This window comes from Sciurus vulgaris (assembly GCF_902686455.1).
Source record: "Sciurus vulgaris genome assembly, chromosome: 3".
NCBI classification, from domain to species: Eukaryota; Metazoa; Chordata; class Mammalia; order Rodentia; family Sciuridae; genus Sciurus; species Sciurus vulgaris.
In genome coordinates this window covers 60,313,976-60,340,788 of record NC_136463.1, presented here as the reverse complement: position 1 = coordinate 60,340,788, position 26,813 = coordinate 60,313,976, and the positions used below count along the sequence as shown (strand labels likewise).

General features: G+C 45.4%; 2 protein-coding genes across 6 annotated transcripts in view; both read right to left on the bottom strand.

The window, feature by feature from the left end:
- Positions 1 to 5,176, bottom strand: part of TRPV1 (transient receptor potential cation channel subfamily V member 1) — a 34,902-nt gene extending 29,726 nt beyond the window's left edge. Inside the window, exons 1-3 of one of the 3 annotated variants that reach the window (XM_079133814.1) lie at positions 1,215 to 5,176; positions 956 to 1,007; positions 18 to 184 (exon numbers count right to left, since the gene is read on the bottom strand). In XM_079133814.1, the coding sequence (XP_078989940.1) occupies positions 18 to 184; positions 956 to 1,007; positions 1,215 to 1,242 (247 nt within the window). In that variant the 5' untranslated portion in view covers positions 1,243 to 5,176. Of the gene's footprint in view, positions 1 to 17; positions 185 to 955 lie in introns of all 3 variants that reach the window. The other 2 variants (XM_079133815.1, XM_079133816.1) reach the window with 2 other exon arrangements.
- A 7,675-nt stretch (positions 5,177 to 12,851) lies between these two features.
- SHPK (sedoheptulokinase) overlaps positions 12,852 to 26,813 on the bottom strand; it is a 31,749-nt gene continuing 17,787 nt past the window's right edge. For all 3 annotated transcript variants that reach the window (XM_079130881.1, XM_079130882.1, XM_079130883.1), the window contains 4 exons: positions 26,230 to 26,382; positions 25,319 to 25,494; positions 20,320 to 20,520; positions 12,852 to 14,554 (listed from right to left, as the gene is read on the bottom strand). In XM_079130881.1, coding sequence (XP_078987007.1) covers positions 14,142 to 14,554; positions 20,320 to 20,520; positions 25,319 to 25,494; positions 26,230 to 26,382 — 943 coding nt within the window. In that variant the 3' untranslated portion in view covers positions 12,852 to 14,141. The remainder of the gene's footprint in view (positions 14,555 to 20,319; positions 20,521 to 25,318; positions 25,495 to 26,229; positions 26,383 to 26,813) is intronic.

Genomic DNA, 26,813 nt, shown 5'->3' with positions numbered 1-26,813 from the left:
GGTGGGGGGGGGTGGACCTTTGAACTCGCTGTCTGTGAGGCGCTTCCTGCTCTTCTGGAGGAAGGGCAACAGGCTCTCCAGCTCCTGGCAGTTATTCTGAGCAACAGCATCAAAGATACTCCTGCGATCGTAGAGCTTGAGGGGTTTCTCTGCACCAGCAGAGACAGAATCCTGGGACAGTTGCCTGGGGACAAGACAAAACCTTCATCACATACCCTGGGGTCTCCTTGGCCCAGGAGCATTTGGAGCATGTTAAGGAAACATGACTAAACCCCAAGCAAACCCCCCCAAAATTATATATAATTATTATATACATATATATGACCCAAAGTCACACCTCAGATTAGGTTACCTTCCAGGATTCCAATGTAGCAGGGACACTTGGTGCGTGTGTCTCTCTTCTGTCCCCACACTGAAGATATCAGTGAGAAATTCCTCACCTCCGCCTCCTCTTACACTCAGCCCATTTGCTTCTCTTCTGGGACTCAGGGGGCAGTACCCTGGAGGGTGCTGGAGGCAGGGGTTTTCATGGCCCCTGCTAAATGTAAAGACATCCTAACACTGCCCCGAAATCAGTCAGCATGTGTGCCCTCCCTGTCCTGCCTTGGAGGAGTCAGGAGGGTGGTGGGCTTCTCACTGGAGCTGTTTTGTCCTATCTAAAAGCTCCTGACCTTGAGCTTGAAGTCTAAGTGTTTAGGGCTGATAAGCATTCCAGGTCTGAATTCCTAGTCATCAGCTGGCAGCTAGAGTCAGCATATACACCAACAACTGTGACCATGAGTCCCAAGGGGTCTTAGGAGTGCAGACTCTGAACCAGACCATCTCCAAGGCTCCTCAGCTTCCCAGTTCTATGATCTTTAACCCAGAAGCAGGACCACTTGTGATATATCCATAATTGGGCCTGTAGCCCCTTGAGTTGGTTGGGATCTTGGCAGGGAGGGGCCTCCAGACTTACCTGGAACAGGTGGGACCATCTCCAGGCCTCTGAATGATGACAACTGAGCTGACTGTGATGGTTGGACAGGAGGCCAGCTCTCCTTCCTCATAAGAGCAATCCATAGGAGATGCCTCCTCTGAGTCACCCTTCCCAAAGAGCCGGGTGCGGCTCTTGGTCGTGGAGAAAATGTGGGGCTTGGCTGGAGGGGGCTTGGAATTAGGGTCTCCATCTGGGGGATCTGGGCAGGAATCCTCTTGGGGTGGGTCTTCAGACTCACCCGAGTCCAAGTTAGTCCATTTCTTCATCCTTGCCAGATCTTCTGTGGGTCAATGTGCAACCTGTGGGCAGCAGCAGAGATGGGATTTGTTTCCAGCTTGACTGAATGTCCTTAGCCCTTACCTGCTCTCCTTGTCAAGTTCCTTGTGAAGCAATACACCCCAAAAGTCCAACCACTGCTGCCCACAGCACCCCAGAACTAAAGCTTTTGGGACTGTGCTTCCCAACCCCAGATCCCAGGGTGAGCAGCCTACAGTATGTGGGCTGTCCCCCCAACTTGGAGCTCACAGGCTCAGGACCTGGGGTAGAAGGATCTTTCCTCTGGGATTCTCTGGGCTCAGTTGGCTCATCCACAGAGTGAGGAAGAACATCAATGCCTGCCTCTTTCCCCAGATCAGAACAAGAGCAGCCATCAGGTGGTTGTCATCAGCTGCATTTGGAAAGGAACTCCGTCATGAGGAAGTCTCAGTCCCAAAGAGTCAAGCAGTCTGCATCCTGAAAGAGGGTGACACCCACACTCTGCACTAGGCAGCCCTCCTACCCCAGGTAGGTACCGTCAGCAAATGCACTACATGCCTTTGCCCTTCAGCCTGGCTGCCGAAACCATGGACTTATAAAGGGATTTGTCTATGTATGTGCATGCCTTCATGCACAAGCTTTTCGTAATTTTTGTGAAATTAGTATATTTTGGGCATCCTTGCCTGCACTTTCAGGCATGAAGTGATTTCTCTAGGCTTAAACCTCTGCAGATCAGCTGTGTGCTAGAATCTGCGCAGACAGCTGTAAGTGGGTGCCAATGCTCTTTTTCACCTCCTCCCTGGCCTCATTTCCCATGGTTCTCTTCCACCCAATTGGGTATCCTACTCCCTGATATACAGACCTCCCCATCCCAGGGGTCTTTGCTCCTATGGGGACTTACTTGGTGTGCTCTTTCCTCCTTCTCTCCTTGCTCAAATCCTACCACCTCTTAGATGCCACCTCCCCTCAGGATGTAGCACTGATATAGCCACCTACACAAGACGCCCTAATCCCAGCATGGGTCATGCCCCTCCTCACTCCAGAGAGCCTTTGTTCATTGTCCATCCATCCTCATGGCCTTAACACAGTCCAGCACTTGGTCCAGCAATTTTTATCTGTCACTGCTTTACTTCTCCTATTCCCTGTAACCTCCTCCTGGGCAGGGACCTAGCCTGATCTATTCCTTTATGAATAGGTTGTGCTGGTCTCTGTGGGAGAATTGAAATCAGTTAGACATAGAACCTCCTTATTCTTATTTCTGCAGTGAGTTGGGAAGATTAATGTTCTAGCAGTTTCTGGAAAATAGCCACTGAAGGACTAGGAGGCATCTCAAAGTCCTGCATTTTCAAGGGAAAGTTCAGGCAGTGAAAACTCAGAGCATGTGGCCAGACCATGGCAATAAATCATCTATGATCTGATGCCCAGATCCATGTAAAACAAAATGAGCCCGCCTCATTGCTCTGCAGCTTGTAAACAGAGCAGACAGCCAAAGACAGACAGCCAAAGACAGACAGCCCACTCCCCTTCCCCTGTTGGTCTGCTCTCAGGAGGAGCTGATTCTGTCCCTGATTCACCCATGAGGTGGACCTCTGCAGCAGGGAATGCTCCCTGCCACAGAAAGCCCCCTTCCAGCCACTCCCCTTCCTGTTCATCCCATCACTCAACCCATCTGTGGAAACTCTGAGGGGCCCACCTCTGTGCTAGTGAGTCTGAGAAGAGTCAAGTCCCATGGAGACAGAAACCAGAGTCTGGCCGAGACAGGAAGAGTTTGGGTGCTGAAGAAGGCTTTGTGGAGGAAGGACAGACAAGGTGGACCTGGAAAGAAAGCAGACAGGACAGAGACTGGGGAGATGACAGAATCTCAGAGCAGTTGAAGAGCAAGTCAGAGGGACTGTAGGGCAGGCTGTGGGTTAGAACCTGAAGGCTGGAGGCCTTGAAGGCCAAGAAAGAGAATGTGAACATGATTGTGTGGATAGTGGGAAGTCACAAGTAGCTTCAGAACATGGAGACCCGGTGCTAGTCTATGCTTTCAGAAGATAATTTTCTGTCAAGGACCATCCATAGTATAGGAAGTCTGTCATCATTTAAAAGTACAGGAAGTCTAGGAGTGTAGTTTAATGGTAAAGCATATGCTTAACATGAGCAAGGTCCTGGGTTCACTCTCCAGCACTGAAAAAATAATTGTGAATAAAAGGCACAGGAGGCAAATGAAATGAGAATAGCCAGAATGTTTGAGCATATGCCATGTACAAGGTAAACACCCTTTTAAGTCCTTTACCTGCATTCACTCAATTCTTCCAATAGCTCTCAGATGTAAATATTTCATAGATGGGAAGCTGGGTTCAGACAGGTTGTTACTTGCCTGAGGTCACACAGGTAGTAAGAGGTGGAACCTAGATCTGATCCCAACTGACCTGACTACAGAGTATCGCCAGTTCCCTACCATCTCTCTGAAAGACGTGGTGCTCTTTCTCAAACAATAAACTCAGCCCCAGACCTCCCTTCACCACAGACTGGGAGCTGATCAATCCAGGAACTCTCACCCCTGAGACCAGGTATAAGCCCCAAACTTGAAGTACCCTCCCACTCTGACCTTAGCATGCTTAGAAGCTCAAAACCCAAAACAAAATACAAATAAGACCCAGATCACATCCCATACTTAGCTCTCCCTGGACTGTCTGTGGTCTCCTCTTGGGTAAGGCTGGCTGCAAAAGGATAAACAAATCCCTGGCTCCATGAATCTTTCAGTGATGTTGTCAGTTAGGGGCTTTGTCTCTTCCTCTGACTGGTCCCAATTTAATCAAATAGGAGCAGTAAAATAGGAGCAGTTCATGATGGACCATTCAGTCCATCAACAAATGCCAAATAAGTACTGCATGCTGTATACCAAATTCCCTACTGGAAATCAAATTTCTCCCAGGGATGAGAAGGGACCACTCTCTATAGGGTAGGAGGAGGAACAGGGACAGGCAGTCTGTCACTGCCAGGCCTGGGTATGCCCTACCATGAGTCCCACAGCAATGTATTTGTCACATCAGAACATTTTAGTGATCAAGGGGATTTCCAACTGTGTTGTATATGGACACACATTGTTCTTCTGAAGGAAATGGGGATTCTGATTTATGCCAGATACACAAACTCATCAAGATGCACTACAAGATGGCCCTGAAAATCAGCCCTGCCCACCAAGACCTGGTTTGACCTCTGGGTTTCTCTCACCTCTAGACAGGACATTGCCCATCGCCTAGGAGAATGTTCCCTTCCTCCCTCCCCACTGCAAGCAAGACATCTGAGTGTGCTTCTCCTACTTGCTTCTCTGCCCAAGTCATCCATCCATGCTGGTTTTGGGAAGCACCTCCCTTCTATCCCCGTGACATTCTGAGAAGCTGGGACAATGCTGGTCCAGAACCCAGTCCTGTCATCCTCAACCCCTCTTCTGACCTCAGGATTCCTCAGGAGGGACAAAGAACTGGGGACTCCCCAAACCAGGAATGAAAAATGGAGGGTCTCTGCCAAAAACAAGGAGATAAGAGCCAGGACAAGAACCCAGCACTGCTGCCACCCAGACCTGCACCCCTCCAGCGCACAGAGAGGGCAATGTACTGCAAACTTCCAGTCAAAACCTCCACCCTCAGCAGCAGCTGCAGCCTCCTCACCCAGCACAGGAGAAAATATAACAAACATTGATAACAACAGTCCTGTCACTTACCCAGTGCTTATGATCAGCCCAGCTAAGTGCAAATTAATTTCACTTCAGCCTCACAATGACCTTTGAGGCAGTCACTTCTACTCTTCCCATTTTTTCAGATGGGGTAAACGAGGTACTGAGAGTCTAGTTCAATTGCCCATTGTCACACAAATGGTAAATGTCAGGGCCCAGCTTGGCCATTCTAAAAGCTAACATCAGCACTGACCATCAAATAACAAAAGGGACTTACCAGCTAAATGCAAGCACACCACAGACCCAGTGGGTGCCGAGGAGCTCAGAGGCAGTTGCTACTTGAAGCAAGAGTTGGCTGGTGTGAGGGTCATTGGCCCCTCCCTGCCTTCGTGAGGGTCTTTAGCCCCTCCCCAGGACGTAGTGCAGGGGTGGGCTGTGGGCACATTCTGGCACTCAAGGAAACATTTCCAGCAATGGCAGCAGCTGCTGTTGCCACGGCTCTGATTCCCAGAGGATCCCAAAGCTTTTCCCATCATTTTTGCCCTTTTTCAGAAACCACTTAGCTACTGCCCCTCCTCCAGCCAGGCCAGGGCACTTAGCTGCCTGCAGTACAAGCCCCACAGCCGTGACCTCGACTCTCAGGGAAGGAGAACACTGCTCTGCCTCCCAAATCCACCCCTCCTGCACATAGTGGTCTGGGAAGCAGCTCCCCAAATGTACCATCATAACCAGTGGAGTGAAATCCAGCATCCTGAATCTGCCCTGTTTTCAAAATGAAGAAGTAAGTGGGCCTGATGGCGCACATCAATAATTCCAGAGACCAGGGAGCCTGAAGCAGGAGGATAACTATTTTGAGGTCAGTTTCAGCAACTTAGATTGTATCTCAAAATAAAATAAAAAGGGCTGGGGATGTGGCTTAGTGATAAAGTGTACCTGGGATCAATCCCCAGTATCACAAAAAAGAAGAAGAAGAAGAAGGAGGAGGAGGAGGAGGAGGAGGAGGAGGAGGAGGAGGAGGAGGAGGAGGAGGAGGAGGAAGGAAGGAAGGAAGGAAGGAAGGAAGGAAGGAAGGAAGGAAGGAAGGAAGGAAGGAAGGAAGGAAGGAAGGAAGGAAGGAAGGAAGGAAGGAAGGAAGGAAGGAAGGAAGGAAGGAAGGAAGGAAGGAAGGAAGGAGAGATAAATGGGGACATTGTGTTACCAATCACACAGCCCTGGCCTGGCATTTAAGGACCTGTCATGAGATGCTATGAAAACTTGACCCAGGCTCTGCCTCCCTTATGTCTCTCACTTCCTGTGTACCTAAACGTAGGGTGGAGACTGGAGTTGGTGGTGCGTCTAGGTCTGGCGGGTCCCAGAAAACTATGAGTGCCTGTTTTCTCACTCCCCCTGGTACCATCTGAGATGCACAGAGGACGTGTTCATGCATCACCTACAATGAATAAAGAAAACAATTGGATGATTCTCTCCCAGAACCTGAGAAAAGTCACAAAGTTTTGCTGGGTGTGTACACTGACCACTGCAAAAAATGCCCGGCTAAAACCACTATAGCAGCTGCCCTTAGGAACCCAATAGGACTCCATGGGTCAGTCACAGCCTGACATGAGCAACCTCATGCCTGTTGCAGCTCTACCAAGAGTAGCTTGAGAGCCCTGGATCCCTGAGTCAAAGCATTAAAGTGTGCTTGCACCCAAGTGTTCTGCAGGACAGTTTACAAAAGGCTTTCCCAAACCTGCTCTCCCGGGCCGTAGAACAACTCCAACAATGAGAGGACAGAGGTTGTCATAACCAGTTTACAAGTGAGAAATCTGTGACATAAGCAATGAGACAATTGTCCCAGTCACTCTGCTGGCCTGGGTGTGAAAGCTAGGCCCATGCTACCCTGTCATGCTCCACACCTTGCCTGGACATGTCTTCCTGTTATATGTGTCATTTCAGCTTCAATTTGTATGATCCCTATAGGTAGTAACATACATATAACCTAAAACCATATTAACCATTTTTAAGTGTATAGATCTGTGGCATTAAGCACAGCACCATCCATCTCCAGAAGTATTTCACCTTCCTAAACTGAATTTCTGTACCCATTAAACAATAGCTTCCCATTCTTCCTTTGCCCAGCCCTGGCAATCTCCATCCTACTTCCTGTTTCCATGAACTTATCTATTCTAAACGCCTCCTGTAAGTCTTTGTCTTTTTGTATCTGGCTTCCCTCGATTGGCATGTTTCATTCATGTTGTAGCATGTGTCAAATTTTTCTTCCCTTATAAGGCTGAATAATATTTCATTATATGTCTATACCAGTTTGTGTATCCATTCATTGATTGATGGACACTTGGGTTACTTCCACCTGTTGGCTATAATGAATAATGCTACTATGAACATGGGTGCACAAATATTGGTTCCCGTCCAAACTTTTGATTCTTTTGGGCACACTGCATACCCAGAAGTGGAAGACTCACCAGCAGTGACCCCTCAACTCATATGTCCTCTGGGGTCATTTTCCTTGTAACCACATGAATAAGAGCAATATCCAAGAAAAGAGAAGTTGGCACTTCTCTCCCTAAATCATCCCCTTAGCATCTACTGTGACTTCTGCCTCCACCAAAGACATCACACATTGCCCAACATGCCCCTTTGTTAACAGAGCCCTTAGATTCTAGTAGTATCTTCCAGAGTTTACACAGCCCCATGTACACTCCCAGGCCTTCAAGGGAGATCCTGGCCCTCCTCCTCCACTGGCTGCTTCTCCTCTGTTTCCATGGCCACCATTCCTGATCATGACCTTCCCCTATACATAGAGTTCCCAGAACCAAGTCCTTCCCCTTATCTCCTCCCAGTTCACATGCCCTCCCTGAAACCCTCCCTCCTCCCAAGGACCCATCTGACACTTCCAAGCTAGCAACTCCTTCATCCAGGTGTCCTGCCCAGCCCTCTCCCTGAGCTCCCTCCCTGCCTTGTTGAATCTGCTGGTGAGGACCTCAAACCCATTCCCTCAAGACGGACTTCTCCATCCACATGGTCAACTCTGTCTGAGCATCTTCCCTGGCTATAAAGAAATCAACTTTCTTCTGGTTACCAAATCTGTTGTTCTTTATCATCTCCAACCTCTCCTCTCTGTCTGGGCTGTGTTTATGGGGCTCACATCTATGCTTCATTCTACCTGACAGACCCTTCTTCTCAAATGAAAGACCAAAAGTGCTTCCCTTCCCCAGCCCAGCCTTCCCCATTGCCCACCTCCTGACCAACAGTCATCCTGGTCATGCCCCCTTGCCACTCACTGGTCCTCACTGCCTAATGAGGCCCTGGCTTCAACCTGGCACCTGAGCCCACAATCCACCTCCTCTCCTCCTGTAGCCCATCCTTTCCAGCCACACATTAACCTGCCTCCACACTCATCCCTGCCCAGCTTCTGTTCCACCTTGCTTGCACCATCCTTCCTATCAACGGGCTTCACTCTTTTACAAGTGCCAAGTGAGAGCTGTGGATGCCAGGATTATACCATTCACCCCCCATCTCCCCCAAAGTTCCTCCCCTGTCAAAGGCCCAGCCTAAGGTGCTGATCTCTAAACTCCTACAGAAAGTTCAGACTACACACTTGCTGCAGCAAATGGCACTTAAATCACAATAGCAACAACAGTGGTCGCAAATATTTATTGCATGTATAGAATATGCCAGGTTGTGCTTCATACACACTATCTTACTACTCTCTCACAAAAGGTTCATGAACTGGGTATGATTTTGTCCCCATTTTATAGATATGAAAATGAAACACTGACAGGCCCCATGACCTGCCCAAGGACAGTAACAGCTGTACTTGTGTCCGCAGGAGCTTCCTAATGTTTGAATAGAGATTTCACCTCTCTAATTTTTGTAACATGCTTTTCAGATCTTAAATGGCTCCAAGGCAAGAGAAGGTTCTCATGCCACCATCCTTCTCTGGACCTAGCACTGTGCCTTGCCCTAAGCAGAAGCCAGGAGTTATTTATTGGTGCATCTTTATCTGAACACCTGTACTGAGTGGTTTCACAGACCTCCCAATACGGTTGAGCGTCTCAGCAATCAGTGTGGTTTTCTGGGTCAAAATTTGAAACTTGGTGTTCTTGGACCTAAATAACAATGTACCCATTAAAACTCTTAGAAGTACATCATGTTTTAATGATGATGGCCTAATGAAGAGACTGCTTCTCTAAGCTCAGGGTTGATGGGGACAAGGGGCAGCACCACAAAGCAACTAGAGGACACACCAGCAGGTGGTTGGCCAGATCAGGTATGACAGATGCTAAGAGCCACTGATGACTACCATCCTCTCTTTCAGGGCTACCACCAAGGGGCACATTGACCTATGCTGAGCTTTTGACTCCTGTCGTAAAAGCCAAATTTCTTTTCTTTTATCCACTTGGGTTCCTCTCAGATTTGAGGTCAGACTTTATGGCACAGTTAAAAACTAGCAAATTCCCAAGTGCTGAAAGAGCCTGATTACCACCAACCTGGCAAACATCAGCCTGACATCTCCAAGAGGCACCAGGTAGAACCAAGTAGTGTCAGTCCCAGCCCTAGGCAGTGGTTGAGACATCTTGGCAGGAGCCTCTAACCTGACCAAGGACAGTGACAGGTCTACTCAGCTTGTCTTGAACTTGCTAAATCTTGTATTGAGATTTAACTTCCCTAACTTTTTTTGTTTTGCTTCCCAGATTTTAAATGGCTTCAGGAGTCTCAGATCCAGATGGCAAACAGAAAACCTGGAAGAAAATACTTTCCCCTGCATTTTGGTCTATGTTAGCATCACTGTGTAGCTATAACAGATGTGAGGCCTTGGGTTCAATCCCCGATGCCACAAAAAAGTTTAAAGACCAAGTCCAGTAGACAGCAGGAATCTGTGAGTTAGCATCCTCCAAAAGTAGATGGACGTGGCCATCTGAACTCAGGGGGATCAGGCACCAACTCAGTACTGAAGGCAGGAGCATTATAGTGCTGAGTTCCAGTACAGGGACCAGAAACGAGAGGTAGAGGGCTGCCGGAGGGTCAGAGAATGGACTGTGATTGAAGAAGCCCAGTTGTGCCAGATGCCAGCTGTGTGAACTTGGGCTGGTAGCTCCACTTCTGGGGCTGCTTCTTCATCTATGAAATGGGTAAAAGTACCTACCCTACCTGTTCTGTGGGGTTTTCTGGGGTTTAATAAGGATATTGGGTGTGAATTGGCTCTGGGAGCTAGTAGAGCACCAGGCAAGCAGGAGGGGTTATTGTTCTCAGAACTACATCTGCCGACTGCTGAGCTATATCCGGCCATTAGCTTGAGGTTGTGACTAATTGTTTTTAAATGAAAAAAAAAAAAAAACAAGATTTGTTTAATGTTTCATGAGTCAGGCAAGCAAGCATCTCTATAATGAGAATATCTCACTGTCAAAGATGGTCTGGCCATCTACTCATGACTAAAACAAGAAGTCAGATGGGACTCTTTCCTGAGGGCCCTCCATGTGCTGTGGAATCCCACAGCAGTACAATAGGGTGAATAAGATGGTCTCTTCCCTAGGGAGCCCACAGTGGGTAAGAGAAGACCCATACAGACTGGCTGACACCAGGCAAGGCAGGGCACCCAGTACCTGGCACAAGCCAGGGCCTGGTGCCAACAGTAAGCATTGACCAAGGTCCTGGATTCGGATTGTAATTCAATGTACTACCAGAAAGACACTGTGCAGCAGGAAGGTGACATTTGAGGATGGCTGTGGACAAGGTATAGGACTCTGCCTTGCAAGGAAGACATTCTAAACATGGGCATCGCCTAAGTTAAGGCCTAAGAGGACAGGGCAGAGAACACCCTATGGGGACTCTGCCCTAAAGGAGCTTTTAGTCCATTTGAGAAGAAACAAAACATGAAAGCCACATAAACATGAGGTGAATACATTCAAAGGGATGTGTGTCATTCAAGGGGTGTGTGTCAGGGGAAGGGGAACAAGCTGAATGGGCTGGAGTTCACACTTCTGCCCTGTGCTGGACCAGGCTGCCCATCTCTCTCCAGGCCATTTTACAGCCTCCTTTAGCACCTACCTTCCAACACTCCTAAAGACCTCCAAACTCTATTGATTTCAGGACAGTTTCAAAGCCCTCAACCTGGCATCCCAGACCTCCTCAAAATTTGGCCCACTCTTCCAACCACAACTCCAATAACATCCTTTCATTTGCCCTAAGAACAAGTTACTCCAAACAATGTTATGCCTTGGTCATCAACCCCTTAATATAAACACATTCACCTAGCCTGACCCCTCTGTCTAAAATGGAAAAGACAGTAGGCTCTTGGATTAAGTTACTTAACTCTGTATGTCAGTTTCTCCCTCTGAGAAATGGGGATGATGGTACCCATGCTCCAGGATTCTTGTAAAGATTAAATGAATTCAAATAAGTGGAGTTTAGATCAGTTCCCAGGACACACTAGTTACTCAAAAAAAAAAAAAAAAAAAAATGGGTTAACTGCTATTGGTGTCAATGGATTGAAACTCTCCAAGTTCTAGTTGTGTATTACTTGCAAGGAGGATGAATCGCTCCTCCTTCTGGGCATTTGGGTAATTGTCACGGTATTTCATTCCCTTGTAATGGAATTCAACAACACATGTGCATACTGGACAGAACACTAAGCTCCCACTGGGAGCACCTCAGAGTCCACTAGACTAGTGTGGTCTATGCTGGGAGCAGTAGAGACTTCTTAGTCTCTACTGTGGCTGCAGCAGTCAGGATGAACTAAGGTACACTATCATAACAAACATCCCCAAAGCTCAGTGATTATTTCAAAGGATTATTTCTCATTCACACTATGTGCCCCTCATTGGTTAGTGAGAACTTGACACCACATTGTCCTCATTCAGGGACCCAGGATGACAGAGAATGCAGTCTCTGGAACACTACCAGTCATTTGTGACATAGGAAAGAGAGTGTGACAAATAACATACTGGCTCCTAAAGACTTCTGCCCAGATGTAACAACCCCGTTCACATTTCACCACCCAAGCAAATAGGAAAACACAACTCTACCAAGAGCCATTAATACCAGGATATTGAGTAGGGCACAGTGGTGCACACCTCTAATCACAGTGACTCAGGAGACTGAGGCAGAATGATCACAAATTTGAGGCCAGCCTGGGCAACATAGTGAGACCCTATCTCAAAATAAAGAAATAAAAAGGGATGGGAATATAGCTCAGTGGTTGAGCACCCTTGAGTTCAATCCCCAGTGCAGGAAAAAAAGAAAAAAAGGATATTAGCATGCAGCCCTAATCCCTGCATAGAAGCCTCATTCATCATTTGAGGAGTGAGCTGTCCTCAAATTCCTACTGCCACCTTCTGGGAATGAGGGCAGAAGCAGTAAGTGTTTTGTGACAGAAGCCAGCTGGAGAAACAACCCTGGCTTCTGTGCTCCATCCCCCTCCCCTGCAGAGGAACCAGGCCACATGCAGTTGAAGCAGCAGCAGGACCTTTGGTTAATAAGCTCAGCCTTCAGGGGTAGACTGGACATGTGGTCTGGAAAAGGGATAGAGAGTTCCATTGTCATGTTGGTCACAGGGCTGGGCTGCCTGGGCTTGCACAGCACCCATTCAGTGCCTAATCTTAGGTGCTCAACTCACAGCAGCCTTAGCATGTAAGAGAGGCTGCCTCCCAGAGGTCTGAGGACCTGGTTCCTTAGACAAATGTCCCTCAGCTTCTCCTTCCCTCTCATAAGGCCCTCGACGAGAGACCAAGTCTCACTCATCTGATTGAGAAACATGATTCAACTTGCATAAGAGATCTTCACCCACTTGTCTTGGTAAAAGCCTGGGAGGCAAGGCAGGGGGCAGGTTGGGGCAAGGCTGTTCTAGAGAACAACATACAGAGGATGCCCAGAGCTATGCCAAACTCCTGAACTGTGTGGCTGTGCTGTAACTTACAGTCTTTCCAGAGCAGACAGGTGTGTGTTTTATTAGCAGGACAAGGCTTTGGAAGTATGAACTTTATTTGGTATCTGAAAAGCAACCAGTATCACCTAGGAATTCACCTAAGGGCTTCTGGCATGTCAAATGACATTTATGAAGAGACAACATGAATGCTTCCCAAAAGCATGGTTGTCTGGGTGCCTCAGAGCCAGGTTTGCCTAAGCCTGGGATCCTTTGGGAGTCTGGGAGTAGACATAGTAGCCCACTCCTGGAAGCCATGCCAAGGTCATCCCTTCCAATAATGGGAGGACTTAAGACGTTATACAGCAATGCTAACTTGAGCAAGATGTTACTGCTGAGTCAGGACTACAATGGGCCAGCAAGGTCAAAACCAAGGGGAAAAAGGAGTGGGGTGTACTGGATAAGATGTTCTGATAAAATTGGCCACACCACTTGGGCAAAGGCTAAAACATATGGCTGTATAGAAACAATCCTGGGAAAGGGTCCTACTGGTGCCTTGTCAACTTCTTGGGGACAACATGCCATAATGGTGCTGGCCACAGAGCTTCCATCCCCCTTGCTGGTCATGACATCTGCTTCTCCTTTCCTGTTATATATCTTCAAGCCAGTGCTGTTGTGAGGATTCGGGGCAGTCCCAGTATAGCAGTCTTTCCTGGGAGTAAGTGTACATGGCAAGAAGACCAGCTCAAGCCTCTTCATCTTCATCCCAGCCAACCTGCTTCACAGTGGGTCTGATCCAGATATCAGCTGTATCTGACAGTGAGACTGGGAAAGGGACCCCCACTCACACGGTACAATCCAGTAGGAAAGGAGTTTTCCAACAATGCAAATCAGACCTATATCTGGGCTTCGTGTCTCCAAAACCAGTCCAAAAACTGGACATGAGACCAGTCTCCTTTGCTTAGTTGGAGCCATGACCACTAGACATTTTGGTGACTGAAGTCACATGTGTTTTCTCTCTTTCTACAGATGAATCACAAATGAGCCCCACTCTCTCTCTCTCTCTCTCTCTCTCTCTCTCTCTCTCTCTCTCTCTCACACACACACACACACACACACACACACACACACACACAAAAATTACATTTTCAACCAACTCTCAGGTAGGATCTCTTTCAGAAAGTGCTAGTTTGGGATCTGACTGGTGACTCCTAGCTGCATTACTAGAATATGCCCTGAAGGAAAATTCTTGGTCAAGATGATGCCTTGAGAAGAAGCTTAGCTTAAAAATCTGCCCACAGAATTGTCCAGGAAAAGAATGACCCAGAGATCACATAGTAATGTTGATTAGGTAAAATTTACAATGATCCTTTAGCCGAAGGGTTTGCTGATTAAGAGTCTTTCTGGTGGAAACTCCTCTGTAGCATGACCAGAGCTGCCCCAACAGCTGCGTCCACATCCTGCCCGAAGGACACTGGCAAAGGGAAAGCCCTCTGCACCTCCTGCCTCAACACCTCATTTCTGGACAGGGCGCTCCCACTCCCCATCACCCGCTCCACACCCCACTCTTTGAGCTGTTGCACTGGAAGCATGGAGTGCAGGTTCTGAACAATGCCTCTGCACAGGGCCCGGGTCACATGCCCCAGGGAGAGGTCAGAGGAGGAGATTCTGGTCACAGAGGCCAGCTGGTCCGGCAGGTGCCTCTCCCCCAACACTGTTGGGGTGATGGTTAGGCAGGTGTCTCTCTGCTGTGCAGCCGCTTGGATCATGCGTGAATACACAGTAGATTCTTCAACAGCCAGACCTGCAAGAAATAGGGAAGATCTGTGTGAGCTTATGCAGACCCTAGATGAAACTATAAAAATTCCCAGGGGATAGGATAGGTCTACTTGCTACTTCTTCTCACTGCAGCTGGAGGCTTTCAGTCTCAGGGACTCACACAGTCTGGCTAGCTAGGTCTCCCTTGCAGCCCCAGTCAGACTTCAGGGAAATATCTTTTTAGTGTTTCTGTAAGACCTAACCCTAACCTGAGCATCATAACCATCAAAGAATTATGGGATCATTGATCCCAAGGGGGCCAAATGCATACACTAATTTATTAGTACCATCAAAGCCACTGATGGCTTTGGAGCCATTAGCAGCACCACAGGATCCCAGGCTGATCACAGTCTAGGCCACCTTCATTATATGTACAGGGTGCCTGAGGCCCAGGGAGCCCTGTGCTTTGATCATAGAATCACTTTGGGGGCAGTAGAGCACTTACCTAGCATGCACAAAGTCCTGCACCACAAAGAAAAAGAAAAAGAACCACTTTGGAAAATCTCTACGTTGCCATTAACTGAGAGAATGCAAACACAACTTTGTTTTTGTTGTGGTTGTTGTTGGTGGTGGTGGTGGTGGTGGTTTTTTTGTTTGTTTTCTCTTTTTTTGTTTTTTAAAATTTGTTCTAATTAGTCATACATGACAGCAGAATGCATTTTGGCACATCATATGTAAATGGAGTATAATTTCTCATTCTTCTGGTCGTACATGACGTAGAGTTACACTGGTCATGGAATAATATATGTGCATAGGGTAATAATGTCTGATTCATTCTACTATCACTCCTACTCCCATGTCCCCTCCCCTCCATTCACTCCCCTCTGTCTAATCCAAAGTACCTCTGTTCTTCCCTAGCCGCCCCTCCCAGGCTTATTGTGAATTAGCATCTGCATATCAGAAAATGACATTTAACCTTTGGTTCTTTGGGATTGCCTTATTTCACTTAGCATGATATTCTCCAGTTCCATTCTTGTACCAGCAAATGCCATAACTTCATTCTTCGTTAAGGCTGAATAATATTCCATTGTGTAGCTATAACACGATTTATTTATTTGTTGGAGGGTACCTAGGTTGGTTCCATAGTTTAGCTATTGTGAGCAAACCCAACTTTGACAAGAAGAAAGTTATGCAGACTGGGGTTCTCTTCTAGTTTGGTCCATTGCAACCCCATGAGCAGCTTTGAAAGCACTATGGGCATCATCTCCAGATATTCCTATGCAACTGCTCTGGGATACAGCCTGAGCACTGGATTTTTAAACACTCTCCCCCAGATGATTCTGAAATGCAGCCAGGTTGGTGAGTCACCAGCCTAGACTTAGAGGTTCTTTCTTTCTCCGAACACTTAGGAATCTTATTAGAATGTAGCTCTGATTCAGCATGGCCTAGGTAGACCTGAGATTGAGCATTCATTAAAAGCTTCCAGAGGAAGTAGGTGCTGCTGGCTCCTACTAGAGCTGTGCTTATCAGCAGGAACAGGCATCAGAATCATGGAAAATGCCCCCACCCCTCACCCCTACCCTCAAGCTAAATAAGTCAGCATTTCTAGGCATGAGACAAGAACATCAGTATTCTTTTAAAACTCCACAGTTATTTTCAATGTGAGGCTAATGCTGAGAACCACTAATACAGAGAGCCACAGTGATTCAAACCACAGAACATTTAACATACACAAAATCAACTGTACACACTCAGGAGTTAGAAATTATTTCAATATCATGGGCAACTATCAAAATCAATCACCAGGAATCCTGACTAAAGACTCATGATGACTATAAGTATCTTTCCTCCTCTAGGAATTCCACTAAAATACCAGCAATTTTTTTTTTCAATGCTGAGAACTGAATCCAGGCCCTGGTGCAAGATAAGCACCCACTCTACCACTGAGCTACATCCCCAGCCCCAGATTTATTTATTTATTTATTTTAATTATTTTTTAATGAGAAAACAATAAGGAATGAGAGATGTTGAACCTTATTTGGAAGACAAGCAGATAACAGAATCAAAACTGACTTTAGAGCAGAGGGGAGCTCTGGCCTGGGAGTCAGCAAGAGGTGCTAATAAGAACTAGTTCCTCCTCCACAGGGAATGGAGCCCGGGAGACCCAAGATACTTCTGAAGGCAGAAGCATTTCAGGGCCAGAACCAAAAACCCTTGAGCCTTTCTGTACCCAATTGACAAATGCAGCTCAATTGTTTCCCTTCATAGAATTTTCATGCCAGAAAATCCCTAACAGCCCACATTTGCAAAGGATACAAAATTCAGGTTCTGGCATGGCCTTCAGGTGCTCTGCATACTCTGCTGGCCTCATCCCGTCCCATTCTTCCCAGAGGGTACCATTCTGTGTGGTCCAAATGTATGGCTCCAGAGACAAAGAGCCAAGTGCTTCACAGCTCTGTTTGATGCCTGGAGGCTGCATCAGTAAACTCCCCTAAAACTCACCAGGCCACACAAGGTTCCAGTTAAAATCTGGTTCCCAAACCAAAATAAAGACTGAAATTTCTCAAAAGAACACAGAGGCTGGGTTTCGTGGTGCACACCTACAAAACCAGCATTGTGGGAGGCAGAGGTAGGAGGATCACAAGTTCAAAGCCAGCCTCAGCAATTTAGTGAGACCCTCAGCAACTTAGCAAGACCCTATCTCAAAATAAAAAAAATAAGAAAAAAAGGGCTGTGAATTTATCTATCCCAGTACCAAAACAAAAACAAAAACAAAAACAAAAATAAATAAATAACACACACAGAGAATCTGTAGTGGAAATGACGGGACAATTTTTCCTCTATAAGTCTTTTTATATTATTGGGTTTTTAAAAATCATGCTGTTGGGCTCAGTGGTAGAGTTCTTGCCTTGCATTCCAAAAGCCCTGGGTTTAATCCTAGTACTGAATAAACAATTTTTTTTTAAAAAAATCATGTTTTTGGTGAATAACCTGGTAGGTATGTGCAAGAACATAAATTTTAGGAAAGAGACCTTTGGAGGGAACTACTGGATCAAAAGACATGCATATACATAATAGTAGAAATTCATAAAAGGTTAAGTCACATAAAAACATTAACCTTCAAAGTGCTGCCTCTTTCATAAAAGTAACAGTAATATGCGAAAGAATCTCACAGAAAAATACATAAAACATTACTACCTCTTTCAGGGGTTACTCCTCAGGCATTGCACCAATTTATACTACCACAAAACATGAGTGACAATCTCTCCACACCCTGTAAACCATTGTGTGCTGGTAGCTTCTAAAAAAACAGATATAGAATGAAAAACCCCTAGTTAATAAAGAGAGAGGGGGAAAAAAAATCAATCCAATAGAAGGCAGGGAGGCTAAGGAGATGACTAAATGCAACATGGGCTGGATCATGGACCAGGAAAACGACATTAGTGAAAAAAAAAAAAAAAAAACTGGTAAAATCCAAATAAAAAGCCTCAAGCTTAGTTTTATGGATTTTTTTAAGTTATGTGATTGTATTTCTTTAATAACAATTTGAAAAAAAATTAAGGCAAGGTTAGAATATACACAACGTTATCTTCCTCCCTAGGAAACAGGCCATGACCCAGGCCTTAGGGAGTACCTCCAGAATTGTGGAAATTTGATCAAAGATTAAGTTACATAATTATAGAAATTTCACAAAAGGTTAAATTACATAAAAATACTAACCTCCAAAGCACTTCCTATATCATCAAAAATGAGACATGGATATATGCAAAAGGATCTTACAGAGAAATAAATGAAAAATTAGCACACCTTTCAGGGCTAAGAAAAACAGTACCCTGCTCACAACTCAATGAACAATTAACAGACACAATCCAATTACACCAGTATCTAGATGCTGGGGCTGATGGCTGCTTCTGCAACTTGAAAAACCTTTCCTAGGTTCTTTCAATGAAGCATCACTAAGAGGGCCCAAGGGTGCAGAATTCCCCATGATCCTGATGTCCCTGGCCATCCTGAAAGTATAACAGGGACTTAGAAAGGTTACCTTTGATAAAAGCTCTGACTCTTTACTTAGGCCTGAACATGCCCAAAGGGTTCCTAAAATCAGGATAAAGCTTGGCATCTCTGCCTTCATTATGTATTCACCTTAGGTCCCTGATCAGCTCTGCATTTAGGTATTTTAATCATTGAAAGAGTGAGTGTTCATCTAAAAACTAGTAATACAAGGCTAACTAGCCCTAAATCTACCTAACCTAGCTTGTCCCCCTTCAAGACTTAGGCAAGATTTGCAGCAACTTGTTGCAACTCTGGAGTGGCAGTTAGAAGTCTTCAATCCTTATCCTACACTGTCCAAGAACAGCAAGGGACAATCATCTCATGTCACTAAATTGTCCCCTTCCAGGATCACAGATCCAATAGATAAATATCCTGTACCCTGCGAAGTGCCCTCCTTTCAATTATAAGAACTTCTCCAGAGCCATCTGGCATAAACAGAACTGAGAGAATAATCGACCAGACCACTGTTTGACCAAGACTGCTTAATTGTGCATACCTCTCACCCCTGTCCAGTTCTTCCTCTGAAGCTCCTGTCCACACTCCACAGACAGGGCTGAGATGCTAGACACCGTCTTTGCCTTCCCATTATGTGGCCATATTGAGTAAAGTTCTTTTCCAGCATTTCACCATAACCTTTTCTGTTTGGTGTTTGGGGCAAGTGGCTGGACCCAGTTTGTTAGGACCTCAAAGTTAGGCCTTTGGCCCAGGACTCCAATAACAAAGGCACTGTTGTTGGTCAGCATGTTGCACGACCAGGAGGAGCTTCCCACACACTCTCTGCTGTCTGTACCTTGCTTTTTCCTATGTTGGCTGTTTCCATGCTGATTTTAAGCTCCTCCAGGTGACCATCACATCCGATGGCCATTATTTCCCTAGATATGGATGGCTGATCAGATATGTCATACCTACCTTAAGTGCTTGTAAAGTAGAACTCATGTGGAAGAAAGAAGTTGCATGTGTCACTGCAACTTCCAGAGAGATGAGAAAGAAACCTGATGAATTCTCCCTCAGGAATAAGAGAACGGAGTAAGAGGGCTTCAAAGTCCCCAGGGAGTCTTCCAAAGAGATAGGAACTATTTACTAGTACTATGAGGATAAGTTTTATTTTATTATTTCATTTCATTTTTGGTGCTGGGAATTGAACCCAGGGGACTTTACCACTGAGTTATATCCCCAGTTCATTTTTATTTTGAGACAGGGTCTTGCTAAGTTGCTGAGGCTAGCCTTGAACTTGGAATCCCCCTGCCTCACCAGCCAGAGTTGCTGGGATTACAGGCATGCACCTCTGGACCCAGAGTAGGATTTTATGATATTGTTAAATACCAGGAGTCTTTTTGTTCATGTGTTTGATCAATCCAGTTCAACTATCTGAAGTCATTATAAAGAAAACTTTAAATGCAAGGTATCCAGGGACTTTCAGGCAGAGAAGTAAAAAAAAAAAAAAAAAAAAAAGGCAGACGGTGGGGCGGCCAGAAGAAGCTGGGAAAGTTGTTATAATACTGCATAGTTAAGGTGAGAGGAAAGATGCCTCCCACCTGTTGCAAAGAAGAGAGTAGGTGAGAATAGGAAATGGTTGCTCAGAAAAGACAGGGAAAGAGGCCACAAATTCAGACACCCTCAGGCAGGAAGGAATATATGCTGGAAACTAGCAGGATCTGAAACCTGAAGCCAGGCACTGAAACAGCACATTATGTTCCAAGACACAGCCATACAGAAAGAATGAGCAGAAAACACACCACCGTGTGGGCCACACCTTACCTAGATCTGCCATCCACTGAACCAGCATGTGGACGAACGTGGCCAGCACATTGCCCCCATTGAGCGATGCTGCCACCCCCAGATAGGTTCTGTCGAAGTATGGGAAATAGGCGACTGGGGCTGCAGGGTCTGGGGTCTGTGCCGGCTGGAATCCTGAAGGCATGGAGGCTGCCAGTTGCACTGAGGTGCTTATGTTGAGAACTGGGATCCAAAGAAAGCAAAGTTAGTTGTGCCAACTCGGAGGTTGCAAATCATAATAAGGACAGAGGGAGAGTGTACTAGTTTTTAAAATGTCAGGCTGGGGTTGTGGTTCAGTGGTAGAGTGCTCGCCTAGCATGCATGAGGCCCTCAGCACCACATAAAAATAAAATAAAGGCATTGTGTCCACCTACAAGTGAAACAAAATTTTTTGAATTTATTTATTTTTTATTATAAACAAATGAGGTACAACTTGTTTCTCTGTACATGAAGTAGTACATTTGTATAATCATACATTTGTGTAATCATACATTTACATTTGTGTAATCATACATTTACATAGGGTAATGGTGTTTGATTCATTCTGTTATTTTTCCTACCCCCCACCTCTCCCACCCCTCTTTTCCCTCTATACAGTCCCTCCTTCCTCCATTCTTGCCTCCCTCCCACCCCCCATTATGTGTCATCATCCGCTTATCAGCGAGATCATTCGTCCTTTGGTTTTTTGAGTTTGGCTTATCTCACTTAGCATGATATTCTCCAATTTCATCCATTTGCCTGCAAATGCCATAATTTTATTATTCTTTATGGCTGAGTAATATTCTATTGTGTATATATACACCACTGTTTATTTATCCATTCATCAATTGAAGGGCATCTAGGTTGGTTCCATAATCTGACTATTGTGAATTGAGCAGCTATGAACATTGATGTGGCTGTATCTCTGTAGTATGCTGATTTGAAGTCCTTTGGGTATAGGCCAAGGAGTGGGATAGCTGGGTCAAATGGTGGGTCCATTCCAAACTTTCTGAGGAATCTCCACACTGCTTTCCAGAGTGGATGCACTAATTTGCAACCCCACCAGAAATGTATGAGTGTACCTTTTTCCCTACATCTTCACCAACATCTATTGTTGCTTGTATAAATATTTTTTAAAAATAAAAATAAAATAAAATAAAATATGTCAACAAATTTCTAGATACTCCTCCTTTTGAGAAATAGAGACTGATTCCCCTCTCCCTAAGCGTGGATCTAACATAGTGACTTGCTTCTGACAAGTACAGCAAAGTCAAAGTGATGGTGTGTGACTTGAGAACTATAATGTTTACAGGCCAAACTAACTGAGGTCAGCACCTACCAGGGAGTTAGAAGCGATGAGAGTAAAAGAAGTCTCAGAAAGCTAATAAGCTTCACTTTTCACTACATTGAACCTCCTACCATGACTCTAGTAACATGCCCTCTACCTGTCCCTCAGGTAAGGGACTAGTAATGGGATCCAACCAACACTGCCCACAGACAGGTCACAACTGAGTGCAGGCCAGCATCCCCAAGCTGGTACCAGAGGCTCCAACCACTTCAGTGAAGAGGGGGCCTAGCTAGGATTTGAATGTACCCACCATAACTCATGCTGGAATCCCCATCATGAGATATTAAGAGGAGGAATCAGGGAGGGGATTTACCATGTGATTGGGTCATGAGGGCTCTGCTATCATAAATGGACTGATCCATTCATGGATTCATGGGTTATGGAGGGAGTAACTTTGTTATAAAAAAAGAAGAGCTCACTCTGACTAATTTGTTCTATTTCCTCATGTGATCCCTTCCACCATGACACGATCCAGCAAGAAGGATCTTTCCAGATGCAGCTCCTCAACTTTGAACCTTCCTACTTCCAGAACTCCAGAATCATGAGCTGAAGAAACCTTTTCTTTCTTGCTTGCTTTTTTTTTTTTTTTAACTTGGATTGAACCATGCAGGAATGTTCTCACTGAGCTACATTTTGAGATAGGATCTTGCTAAGTTGTTCAGTTTGGCCTTGAACTTGAGAACTTCCTGCTTTGGCCTCCTGAGTAGCTGGGAATACAGGCATGTGCCACCATGTCCACCTAAACCTCTATTCTTTATAAATTTCCTAATCTGAGATATTCAGTTATAGCAACAGAAAACAAACTAAGATGGGCCTTCTTCCCATTTGACTAGCCAGACACATTTACATCCAAGTCCAAGGGAACTGCCCTCTGAAGAAAGTACAGTCAAAGACTTAAAAATTGCTGGATAGAAGAGAGTCAGGCTCTTTACAGGCACTGTCCCAATGGCCACAACTGCCCTATGAGAAAGGCAATGATTGTCATCCTCATTTTGGATAATGACAAATGCTCAGGGAAGAAACTCGGCTGTCCAAATTCACACAAGAGGAGGTAGAAGACCTGAACTCCAAAGGCTATATGAGTTCACTGGGATTCTCGTTTTGAGAGGAAGGGATATAAAGCAAAGACGGTATACTGGTTTTAAAAAAAAAAAAGTCACAATATAAACTAAGCATGTTTTTCTGGGGCATTGATGTTAGTTGAAAATTTGGGAAAAAAAAGTGATTTTGAACTTTTTTCATCTGAAAAGAGTTTATCACATGTATGTACAAACAAAATGGGCAGTCTCACCTTTCTGCATCAGCTAATCTTGTACATCTCCCATGTGCTGACTATATTGGTAATAAGTACATCAGTCACTGAGAATATATTGCCACAAAATGTCTGCATCTAGCTAGGTGTGATGGTGCACACCTGCCTGTAATCGCAGCTACCATCCTACCAGGACAGGCCCAGGTGATACCCTAAACCAGAGATAGGCAAACCATAGCCCACAGGCCATGGTCAGCCTACCATCTATTTTTGTAGGAGCTAATAATGGCTTTTCCATTTTTTAAGTAATAGCTTTATGGAGATGTAAATCACACGGATTTACTATAAAATCCACGCTTTGTAAAATTTTTATTTATCTGTGTTTTCTTCTGGTGGTGGGGTCAGTGCTGGAGACATCCAGGGGTTTGCAGATGTTCCATCACTGAAATACATACCCAAAGCTGGGTGCAGTGGCACAAGCCTATAATCCCCACAACTCAGGAGTCTGAGGCAGGAAGATGCATGTTCTAAACCAAACTGGGCAACTTAGCAAGACCCTTAAGAAACTTGGTGAGACCCTGTCTCAGAATTAAATGTTAAAAAAAAAAAATTAAAGGCCTAGGGATGTATGTCGGTGGTAAAGCACTCCTGGGTTCAAACTCCAATATCAAAACAAATTTTTTTTTAAATCTCCAACCCCAGACAGGCATAGTGATGCATGCCTATAATCCAAGCAACTCAGGAGGCTGAGACAGGAGGCTGAGACAGGAGGCTGAGACAGGAGTTGGAGGCTGGTCTCAGAAACTTAATGAGGCACTAAGTAACTTAGTGAGACCCTATCCCAAAATAAAAATCAAAAGGGTTGGGATGTAGCCCAGTGCTAAAGTGCCTCTGGGCTAAATTCCCAGTACCAATAAAGGGGAAAAAAATCCATCCTTTTAAAGTGTATATAATTCAGGGGGTTTTACTGTATTCACAAATTTACAACTGTGATGTTTTGATATACATTTGGGGGTTTTTATTCACAGCTCTTGGCTCATAACTCCCTTCAAAAGTTGACCATAGAAATTAGAATTAGAGTTTCTCTTCCCCAGGATGAGTGATAGAAACTCCATATTCCCCACATTTCTCTGACCTACTGTGTCTGACAGTAGATCATAAGACTTCCATTTTAGAAGGGTCCTGTCCTATATGTGGGAGCAAGGAAAGCTTCACAGAGAGGCCAAGAAGAAGCTGAAAAGATGGACTCTGCTGGGTTTCCCCACACAGTCTATTAGCATTAGACACACATTAATTCTCCAGAAGAAAAAAAAAAGTTAAAGAGCTTCCAGAACTGAACACTTGGTGCTTCCTGAAGGATAACGCACCAAGAGAGGGCATGGAATCTCCACAGCCCTCCCTCCAGGCCTCACTCCATGCATCTCTCCATCTGTGATATCTTTTGTGTTATCCTTTATACCAGCATCCTGTGAGACCCTCAAGCAAATTAATTGAACACAAGGAGGGGACTGTGGGAAATCCAGTTGGATTTGCTTAGGTCCTATAGTGACACCATGTTCCACATGTGAGGAACTACTAGACTGCTTTCCAAAAGGGTTACACTATTTTACCATGCTGCTAGCATGTTCTTATGTTTTTAAATGCTTGAAAAGAAATCAAATGCAGAATATCTTATGACACATAAAAATTCTATGAGAGTCACATCTCAGTGTCTATAAGTTCCAACATTTTACTTAGAATACAACTGTGCCCATTCATGATATGTGTGGCTGCTCTGAACCCCAATGGCAAGGTTAAGACGCTACACAGAGGAAAACATTTACTCTCTGACCCTTTTCAGCTTGCCAACTCTTGTCCTGACTGCTACCTCCACCTCACTGTAATTCTTGTAACCCAAAATCAGAAAAGATTCTTTACTTCTAATCAGATCTGACACAAATTTCACTGACAAACACACAACAATAATCCTAATCTATTTATCTATTCTCTCTCTCTCTCCCTCCCTCCCTCTTTCTCTCTCTCTCTCTCTCTCTCTCTCTCTCTTACTAGAGATCAAACCCAAGGCCTTCCTCATGCTAAGCAACTGCTTTACCATTGAGACACAACCCCAGACTGATCATCTATTTCTTGGCCATGCAGTGCACAGAAAGTAGCCAACTGTAGAGAGCCATTTCCCTCACCTGGCCATAAAAGGTAACCACAGGGATAGAACTTGACTGCTGGCCTGTAAGCTTCCTGAGCAGAGAAATTTACCTGCAAAGATGAGGGCACTTTTCATCTTTACAGAACAACAGGCTCCCCTAGGATGGTAAGGAGCTAAGTTATAGGCATCCCTCAGGCCCTTGCTCAGAGATGGTGCTTGAGAAGCACCTGTGTAAGTCCAAGAAAACAAGAAAACTTACCAGCGTCTGTCCTTTGGCCCATGCAGGAGTAGACAGAAGCCTGTAAATCACCCATGGCCACACCCACCCGTGTCCCCTTTGAGATTTCAAACCAGGAGTGGCAAGTTCTGCCTGCCACACTGCCTGGCTCAGCAATGCCGGGGAGCAAGTGGATAGGAAATCCCGAGACCTTCAGTCTGCAAAACAGAAGTGGACACCTGTGTTTATCTGGTTTTTGTTTCCAGGAGACTTAGCAAAGGAACATGCTATAGGTCACACATAGGAGAAGGGAGATGGAAGCCAGTGTCATCACAAACCACCTCTTTAGCTTTTTTGAAATCTTGAACTCAGTTTTTGTAAATAGGGAACAAAAGCTTGGGATGCACCTTCTAGAGAAGAAAAGAACTAGTTTAAATAACAGTCATCAAAAAGGATGCAATAAGAGCCAGATTTCATGGCATTCTGGCCCCCTGTGTTTGAGGGAAACACAAACCCTCTGCAAAGAGAGGCAGCCAGAGTTTTAATACAAAGTTAGAGTCGGTTAGCACAGTCCAGACCAAAGTCAAACCCACCAGCCTCCTGAATGTCAAATGCATCTATCACTCAGGGTTAGTGAATACAAGGCTGCCAAATTTTATAAAACATGCTAGAAAGTTCTTTACCTGAACTACCAGGTACTCTTTTGCTTTTATTTCAGAGCTCAGAATTTGGGCCCTGAAGGAAGTAAACTTACAGGGCACTGGACTTCTGTACCTGAAAAGGTAAATGATTGTTGAAAAATAACTTAAAAAGCCTCCCTCCAGACTATCTCCCATTCTTAATCTTATTTTAAAATACATCAAACAATAGAAATTCCAGGTGGAAAACCCCACAGAAGCTTTCACTCAGGAAGTACCCTTCAGACTGGAGGTAGCCTTTGAGGTTATACTCACATCTCCAAGTTCCAGCTTTGGCACTGGGTGTTGAAATATCCCCAGCTAGCAGCATTCTGATCGGACATCAGGGGTCTTGGCAAGCCACACAGCATGGCAACCACATAGTCTTGGATGGTGCCAGCTGCATCGTAGGACTTCAGGAAGTCTGGGCTGTTTTTCACACCAAAAACAATTCAACTGGGTCTATTATGGATGCACAAACATGGACTGCACCCAGCTATGGACAGAAGGAACTAGATTTGGTATAGTTGAGGCATAGCCACAACCCCACATGCTCATGTCCAGCTGGACCCCTGGGGTTAGGACCTCCCAGTCACTTCAAGAAAAGCCACCCAAGTCAGTCCTAAGAGAGGGGACTTGGGGAATTTGGGGGTGCTATGCCTGGGACATGGTCCTGCTTTATTTCAGGTCCTGAAGCCCTGACCTCACTGTGAACTCACCTTGGCAAATCACTTGCCCTCCCTGTCCCCTTTTCTCCCTTTCTGAATTAGAATTGGATAACCAATAGAAAGCCCTCTGCAAAATGGAGCCATTTTGGATGAGATGCAGATCTTGAGATGGCACAATGTGCCAGGCCATGC